The following is a 9557-nucleotide window of genomic DNA, read 5'->3' as shown; positions in this document are numbered from 1 at the left end:
TGAAGATGAGATTTTTCAAGGATTCATCTCATTTAGAAGTTAGAAGTTCTGGACAGGCATTTACTGTAATTTGAAATGCTGACAGGTATCAGACATATCTGCTTGGAGCTAGCAGATATGAGACATGACAGGCAGGAGACTGGCATCCTTATGGGACCTGCAGAGATTCATCTCAAATGGCACCAGACACCTAGAGGTGGAAAGGTGTCTTATGGGTTCAATTTAGTTTTAGATTATGAAATCTACATATACCTGTCCACTATTTGTCAAAACTCCCACAACAGCCAATGAATGGCTCCTGGAAAATGATTCATCTCACTCTAAAATAGATGAATATCTCTCCTCTCTAAGCTCCACAAATTACCTTCTAGATGTCCACTGACTCAGCTGGGTGACTGGTCACCTCATTTTCATGTATTCACCTAAAAGTAGACACAAATTTCCTAAGCAGAGACACCTATAGTAATGTTAGATGCAGAAACGTTTCCTGCCCCGATCCCAGCCGGCACCTCATAAAGGAACAGATCTCCCGTAAGCCCTGTGCAGATGTGCCTGCTGGAGCTGCCTGAGTAGTGTGATCTGCTTCCATTTAGGCAGACTCTGCTCTAAGTAGTTGATCCATCGCTAGGTGTCTACCCTGTCTCTATGATCAATGGAGAGAAAGATGCATCTTTACAGTTAATTCTGGCTAGACCAGGTTAAAGTAAAGCAGAGACAAAACATCTCATGTTTGAATTTCAGCTAGTAGTAAGTAAAATGACAGGGGAATCTCAAGATTGAAAACAATCTTATAAAGTAAGACTCTACATGGCTTGTTTTCACATTTACTTTCGCCTAAATGAGAATCCTGGTTTAGCCAACGTGAGTTAAGAACCTGCCTTTTGTTTGGCTTTGTATTCATTGTGGACACATTGTAAGTACTGTACCACAGCAAGAACAAGAAAAGAAAGAAAAAAGTGTACATGTTAAAAATTTACTCAAAACACTCACACTGCCTTTACGCCAGTAAGTAAATAAGGGCAGCTGAAATACTGTAAGTTATATAGGTGACTTAGGATCAATGTCTTATTTTCAAGAGAGATGTGGGACTCCGTTCTCAARGGTATTTAGGTGCCTCGTAGGATCCTGAAGCATTCCACAGCAACGCAGAAGCCAAACTCCAATTGTGACTAATTTGAAACAAGTGCTCATCTTGTTTAGYCACTTCAGCATTGACTCATATCCTCAGGAGACTTAATTCCTTTGAAAGCCCAGACCTTAGTCATGTGGCAGCCTCTCCTTGAAGGTCAGTAGGATTTAGGTTTCTGACGGGCAGTCTTCATTTGTTTTCTATAGAAGCCAGACATCGAGATACTCTGTCCTTCCAGGCACCCAACTCAAACTTCGCACGACTAAATATAAGTGTGCCCTTTACTGGCTAATCCTTTTTTGGATAATGGGAATTTGCAGTGCCTAAATCCATATCTAAGTGACTAAAAAGTTGATAATAATTGGATACAAATTGGATGAATAATTGGATACAAATCCCTGCCTAGCAATAATAACATTCAGAGGATTCATACCATATCACCAGGAGAAGGAAAGACTTGGCATCTTTCTACCAGCCTCCTTTTTTTAATGAAACTTTTGTGGGAGAAGGAAAAGAAAAAGCCTCCAAACAATTCTTTGATACACTCAGGTTTTCCATTTAAAAAATCCCGAGACATTTGTATATATTAAAATTATTATTCCCCATGTTTACTGAAAAATGTTTTCTAAAATGATAGCTAAAAGAAAAAGAAAGCAGAGAACACCTCCCACCCCCATTTAAAGAGCAATTTTAATAAAAATATTATAAGTGGTTTGCAATAGCTGGAAAAATAGGTCTAATTTAAATTGTGGAAAATGAAAGGAATATTAACATTGGAAGATTTTTGCAAAATTGCATCTCTTCTCTTTTTTTAAAAATCTATTTTTAATTACCTTTAACTGGTACCAAAGTAAACCAGATAATGCCTTTACTAAAGAAAACATTGTAAACAAAAAAAAAGAAAAAAAAAGGAGCTAGTATTAGGATTTGCTTCATGTAGTTAATCCATTGTATTCTGCTTCCTAGGCAGCTTATTTGCTGCTTTTTGCTCCTTTTTAATTAGAAGAATATAACATCCTGACTTAGAAGATAGGATTTTAAATGGCATGTCCATATAAATGTGTCCATTTGACCAACTATGTAGCTTATATTTAGTCACATCTCATTATATCCATAGGTATAGATGCATGTGTTTCTGTATACTAATGCATGCATTTATGTATGTGCAGTTTTTTCTTTTTACAGGTGTGCACCAAGATAGCTGAATTTTCAAGAAGTTTTACCAGCCTGGACTATGTTTAGTGAATATAAAGAAAAATAAATAAATAAAACAACTTACACTGTTTTGGCAGGTCAGGGCTATGTTACATGCTACTTACACTTTCTCTCTAGCCCAGGACTGAGCCACTGAGTGCTGATCCTTCTTCACTGCTTTTGCTTTACCAGTTTGCATGGGAATGGGCAGTTTAACCCTGTCATGAGGATTTTGAGAGAAAATGTTGATGGATGCAGGATGCAGAGCCCCAGGAATACCTTGAGCTGTGCTTTCTTCCTGATGTGGACCATCAGCTCCTTGGCCTGACTTTCAAATCATCTTAACCAGTGGCTACTTCCATTAGAGCTTCAAATATTCTAAAACTTTTTGGATACGTTAGACCTAGGACCATCTAAAAGTCTAGATCAGATCAGAGACTGAAAGCTAGTTACCTGGGAAACAACATCACCTCTGCATGAATGAGTGTGCTCAACTATGTCTCAACATCACATTTCCACAGAGATGTATCTGAAATGTCTGCAGCAACACTCTGATATCTACATTAGGTGATGACAACCTGATCCTCCCACAGAAAGCTCAGCATCTTGCACACTCAGGTCCTAGGATGGCAGAAAGCAATTCAGTCCCTGGACACGAGAGGACTCTGCTTCATTGCTTGATCTCCCTTTTCCAGCAACTCCATTATTGGAGCTGCTTTTGGCTTTATAGTTGCATTTCCCAGTACTTTATTCTGAGAAATTAACATGTAGCAAAGTAGAAGGATGATTTGTATCTGACAGTTTGGCCAGAGAATAATACATGACAATACTGGGGGAAGAAAAACATAGCTGTATAAAATGTGGGTTTTCACCTCCTTCCTATTCCATTTTTCTTCAGGCTGATTAAGTATATTAGGGCTTCAAGGCTGCCTCATACGGAAGGCGTTTCGAGCAAAATGACTCAAACACGGGCAAAGGAAGGAGCCCATGTGCTTACTTATTCCTCCCCTCCCCATCATGCAAAACAAGGCAGCTTTATCTGAGATAAGGAAGGAGGGAGAGAAGAGAATTCCTATGCCAGGATCTCACTGCAAAAGACAAAGCAATGTAAAAGGAATGCAGCTAATGAGCCCATCGTTACACATCTCATCATGCAGAAACACTCAGATAATCATACATCATGCAAAGAGTGGGAATGTGGCAGAAGGGCCATGGCTTGATTAGGCTGATGGATATTGGGCTGGCCTCACTGGTATATATTCCTCCTCATACTAAGAGTGATATAATTTCCAGATTGCTTTATAGGCTTCACCAGACTCTACTTCTCTCATCTGTCTGCCAACAGAAGTGTTAAAGAATCACCATTTCCAAACTGTCATTTGTTTATTCTTCCTTGTCTATCCCCTCTTCCCATCAAAAAATAACCAGCTACACACCTTTGCGATTAATGCATGTCCTGGAAAATCAGTACCTGCTGCATGTGTATTCTCACCGATAGTGGGCTGTTGATTATTGCCTCATACTGTGATTCTTTGATTTTAATCTAAGTGAAAAGAATCAGCATGTGCAGACCCCAGGATGACTCCAGAATGGTGTAGGTGGCAAAAAAAGATTCAGCTGTACAATTAATTCTCTTGCATTAATTCTCATCCAAAGGGTACTGCAAACAATAGGAAACCTTTTTTTTTCTTAGCTGTTGGATTATACGATTCAACTCCAAAAAGAAACCTGCAAGCCTGACAGCAAACTCTAAGTACTCTTCAGCAGCCCTGTGAAGGGAGTATGTCATACAAATACAGGTGGGGTGTGATAAACCTCACTCTTGAGGGTCTTACTAATTCCTTGTCTTACAACTGTGTGTGAATGAAAGGAAGATTTTTCAGCCTCACTCTGCAACCATGCAGCGCAAGTAAAATGGGCAGGATTCAGGTCTTTAGTATTGGCTCCCAAACAGGAAAGGAGAGAAGACTTGGAAAAACAGGAGAGAAGATTAATTAAAAGCGGAGAGAGAGAGAGAGAGTGTGTGTATGTGTGTGTTTTTAATGGGTTTCCTTAATGTTCTTGGTTGATTAAATGTTAACCATTTTTACATGTCACATTAGACCTCTCTATATTTAGCTTTGGATATTCCAATTTCTACAAACAGGAAATACCACTCCATCTTTTATGCAGGTTTTTTTGAGCAGTTGGGTTTTTTCTTTCTTTTTTTGTTTAAGATGAAACTATTTTTCTTTTTCTTGCGTATATATTTTTTTTCATTGTCACAGTGGCAAAAGTGCTTAACCTCAGTGCATGATAATCCTCCATATGACATGAATGGGTATATGCTGTATTTCTAACATTTCAGACAAATATAGAGCACCTAAGTCCTAGCAACTTCCTAAAACCCTTGGAGATTCAAGCTACTATTTTCCATGCTTCAGCTAGAGTTACGCTAGAGTATGTTGGGTCTACATAGCCAGCCTTATGAGATGGAAGTGAAAGAGGTGCACAGGAATGACATTTTGTTGTTGATACATATCCTGTTGGAAAAATATTGTAAGCCTAAAAGTTACAGTAAAAGGACAGGAGGGTGGGGGAAGGATCTTAATGAAAATGACTATTTTATTTTTCCTTACCTCATACCAGCTTCTCAATTGGTATAAATTAATGTTATGCCATTGAAATCAATGGATTTATATCAATTCATATCATTTGAGAATTTGGCTTGTTCTTTATGATTGGTGTAAATGAGCCTGTAAAATAAGCCAGGTGTTTTGGTCTCATTCTTTCCCTCTACCCTGTCCCAGCATCTGTAGAGCTATGTATTCAGCTATTCTATCTCTATTTTACACAGTCCAGCTCTAATGTAAAAGTGATGAATTAAATACTCCGGGGYGGGGGGGAGTAGGGACTCGAAACATCCAGGAACTTACAGAAGAAACCAGGTGTGTATGTGGATCTTATTTTGTGTAGGGTGGGATAACAGGTCTCTTGAGCTGCAGAAGTAAACTGTGACAGGTTTTTGTGCAGAGAATGAGGCACCGTGACTGTTGTCAGTGTTTCCTGTGCAGGGCGGTCTTTCTCCAAATGAAAAAAAAAAGTTAGCAAAAAATGAATGGTTTTAAAAAAAGAAAATAAAAAAGGAAGGGGAATAAAAGGAAGGAAAGGAAGTAAAGAAGGAATGGTAGGGGAGAAAGAGTAAGAAGAAATTGCATTGTCCATCAAATGAAATATTCCCGTTTGCATTCGCTCACTGTGTTCTGCAAATCAATGTCAGCTTTAAAGGAGCTCTCGAGGTTTTCTGGGTATTCCTTCTCCTTTGTCTGACTACTTCGATGTGCCTGTTTGTGCTGATAGAGGAATCTGCTCATGATGGCAATGATGCAAAAGATGATAAATATCACAACTGCTATTACACCTGAAGAAGACGAGCAAAAAAGGAAAGATAGAAAGGGTAAAAAATATATATATATATTTAAAAAACCAATTACCTCAGAAATACATTAGCAGGGGACAACACTTAGTGGCTACGATACATCAATTCCTCTTAGTCTGTACATCGTTAGCTGCCTCCATTATGCCCTCCCTGATGGTGTCTATTTCTATATTGTTACTTCAGATGAGACTTAAAAAAGCAGTGAGCATTGATGTAATTGACCTTCTAATTCAAGTCAAATTCTGCCTTCACTGGAAGTAAGGTTGGGTGAGTGTGATTAGCTTTTAAAAACTACATCTTTATGCTCGCACAACCTCCTGCTCTGTTGCATTTTCTTCCTTGTTATCTCTAGAAACCTTGAATGAGCTTTGTATACTTTGGTTTATAGCTTCTAGATACTATCAAAAGCAGCTCCCTACAGGACATCCTGTAAAATGGACAGAGATAAAAAGAAAAATGAAACCCACACATGAAGGTTTAAGGACAACTTTCTCTAGTAAGTGCTTCCATGTAATCTAGTGAATTCCACTGTACCAACCTGCAAATAGAGAGCTCAAGAAATAAAGAACATATGAATACTACTTCTCTTATCAGAATGGTGTGCAAAACAACTGCAGCTTAGCTCAGTCTCAGACTTTATTTGTATTTTTAGAAAACTTTTAGGTTCTTCAATATCCATAATGCCTTTTTTGGACAGTACCCAACACCATGTGCCACCAGTATTGGCTTAGTCCATAATGCAGGTGCCTATCTATCTAGGTAGCTTTATAAGGATATGATGCTAATAAATCCAGCAAATACCAGACCTACATTAGATCACACACACAAGAAAAAAAAGTTAAAAAAGGATTTTATGGGGCCCAGATATAAAGTATCCTAGATGGCTGCCTTGACAGAATTATGTTTCAATTGTAATCTTTAAAAACAGTTACCTCCAATCACAGCTGAATCGCTTCTGACTGCATTGGTGAGAGGCTCCCTTTCATCTGTCTTCCCAAAAGGATCTGCAGTTGGTTAAACAAAACAGGACTTATTTTCTTTGATCAACTGTATTGCGGCTTAGGCAGAAGTGTTGTCTTACCCTCATGAATTCTAATCTGTTTTCAAAAGATGTGATTGGAGGGATTGCAGAATTGGACCAGAAAACCCTCTGAAAAATAAAGTGTGTTTGTAGCTCAGTCTTCTACATCTTTGGGAGCAAAATCTGTTAAGGGTACATTTAAAAGGAAATGGAAAAGCTCACATTACTCTAACATCTGGAAGTGTCTTCTCATATATCTGTAGAGGAATCATAGAGACATTTGAACCAAATAGCCTATTGGGAGCTTTTCTCAGTCCTAGCAATTTTTTGATATCTAAGAAACAATATCAGAAAGAAGCAAAAGGAGAGAAAGGCCAGACAGACACAGGCATGACCTACATTTGTAGATACAGATATACAAGTCAATCCCATAAAAAGAAGCAGTCTCTGCTTGAGACTGCTTCTTAGAAGAGATGTTTTTCTTTCCACTGCAAAACTGTGGTGGTCAAATTGGGTTCAAAACAGAGAGGGGTCAGAAATTAATTCGTATTTTAAAAGCTACTCAGAGTTAGAGGATACTTCCACCCTTTCTATAAATGAATACTGCTAAAACACTGGGTGAAGCAGTATACAGGCTGGGAGTTTCAAACTTGGATCCAAACCTGAGAGGTCAAGCCCTTGATGAAATCATTGGAGTTACGGCAGTGTATCTTCTTTGGTCCAGTATGTTTCAGAAACCAGTATGTTTTCTACTGCTAGCTAAATCCAGCTTTTCTGCACCTTCATAGTATTTTTTTTTCTCTCAGTTCACCCTCTCCTTTGACAAGATTTCTATCTGTGTTTCTCCGCTTTACGAGCCTCCAGGCTATCCTACAGCAGATGTATTTGGGAGTTAGAGATGACCGCCTCAGCTACACAGTGTTATTGCTTTGCCAAACTGATCTTCCCAAATGCAAGAGAGGTGGAAGCCCGACTGAGAAATGCAAAATGTTTCAAGGTTTATTGTAATTGAACATCCTTTCATTAGTAGCTGAATCAGGCACATTTTGATACCTCGTTGCCAAGAAGGGTATTTTTTACTCAAACTAGCAAAAATTTGTTATTTATGTATCAGGAGGTGTGAGATTTTATCTGTAAGGACAGTGTCTTTGGGTTGTTTAGGTTCCTAATGGGGGCACTTTTCCTATATTCTCTACATCTAGAGAATACCTGCTCCACTGATACCAATCCCAAAGTGCAGAAGTAATCAGTCTCAAGAACCTTTCACCTTTTAAAAGATGAAACTCTACTGCTAGTTTTAAGGGTGAAAGGATTTCTCATCAAACCCATCTAAAGAATCTCTAAAGAATTAGGGTTCACCATATCTGTGGTTCATTGACTGAACTACATGCACGAAAGGGACTTCTGAAGCCAACAGAACATCTCCAGTACACTGACTATCAACATGACTGGCAATTGCCAATGTTAGATTTGGACACTCCTCTCAGTCTTGTATCACCTGCAAACTTGCTGAGGATGGACTCTGTCCCATCGTCCAGGTCATTAATGATGATGCTAAACAGTATCAGTATTAGCCCTTGGGGTATACCACCAGCGACTGTCCTCTAGCTAGACTTCATGTCACTGATCACAACCACCTGAGCCTGGCAGTTCAGCCAGTTTTCAGTACACCTCACTGTCCATTTATCTAGCCTGTATTTCACCAATTTGTCTATGTGGATGTTAAAGGAAACCATGTTAAAAGCCTTGGCAAAGTCAAGAAAATCAATATCCRCTGCTTTCTCCTCATCCACTGAGATAGTCATTTCATTGTAGAAGGCTATCATGTTGGTCAGGCATGATTTCATAAACTCATGCTGTTCATTCCCAATCACTTTCTTGCCCTTCATATGTTTGGAAACAGTTTCTAGGATTATTTGCTCCATGACCTTCTCAGAGAACGATGTGAGGCTGACCAGCCTGTAGTTCCCTGCATCTTCCTTCTTGCCCTCCTTGAGGATAAGAGTGACATTTGCTTTCTTCCAGTCCTCAGAAACCTCTCCCAAGTGCCATGACCTTTCAAAGATGACTGGTGGCATTGCAACATCAGCCAACTCCCTCAGCACTTATGAGTGCATTCCCTCAGGTCCCATGAACTTGTGTATGTCCAGTTTATTTAAATTTTCTCTAACCTGATTCTCTTCCACCTAGGGTTAAGCCTTTCTTGCTCCAGACTTCCCCTCTGGTCTCATGAGCTTGTGATTCCTGAAGGCCAATCTTACCACTGAAGACTTAGGCAAAGAAGGCATTCAGTACCTCAGTCTTTTCTGTGTCCTTTGTCACCAGGTCCCCTACCCCACTCAGCAGTGGACCCATATTTACCCTAGTCACATCCCCACATGCTCAGACAGTGTCTCTGTATTCCTGATGGGTCACCTGACCCTGCTACCACTCTTTGTATGCTTCCTTTTTATGTCTGAGGTTTGTCAGCAGATCCTTGTTCACCCATGCAGGCCTCCTGCCACCTTTGCTTGATTTTCTGCTTATTGGGATGGATCATTCTCAAATTTGGAGGAAATGATCCTTGAAAATCAGCCAGCTCTCCTGGATCCCTCTTCTCTCCAGGATTGTCTCCCATGGGATTCTTCGAAGCAGCACTTAACAAGCTGAAGTCTGTTCTCCTGAAGTCAAGGGTTGTGATCCTGCTTTTTGTCTTGCTCCTTCCTCAGGATCCTGAACTCCTCTGTCTCATGGTTGCCTGACATTCTTCCTTGTTKGTAGATATCAGGTCTAGTACAACTAGCACAAAAGGACAC

General features: G+C 39.6%; 1 protein-coding gene across 1 annotated transcript in view; it reads right to left on the bottom strand.

Moving 5' to 3' along the window:
* Positions 1-5450: 5450 nt before the first annotated feature.
* The window catches only part of CNTNAP5 (contactin associated protein like 5), a 220631-nt gene continuing 216524 nt past the window's right edge, over positions 5451-9557 (bottom strand). The window contains exons 23-24 of the mRNA XM_026068493.1: positions 6674-6745; positions 5451-5723 (exon numbers count right to left, since the gene is read on the bottom strand). Of these exons, the coding sequence (XP_025924278.1) occupies positions 5527-5723; positions 6674-6745 (269 nt within the window). The 3' untranslated portion in view covers positions 5451-5526. The remainder of the gene's footprint in view (positions 5724-6673; positions 6746-9557) is intronic.

The sequence above is a fragment of the Apteryx rowi genome, unplaced genomic scaffold (genome assembly GCF_003343035.1).
Source record: "Apteryx rowi isolate R43461 unplaced genomic scaffold, aptRow1 scaffold_271, whole genome shotgun sequence".
In the NCBI taxonomy this organism is placed as follows: Eukaryota; Metazoa; Chordata; class Aves; order Apterygiformes; family Apterygidae; genus Apteryx; species Apteryx rowi.
This window is presented reverse-complemented; position numbering and strand designations above follow the sequence as displayed.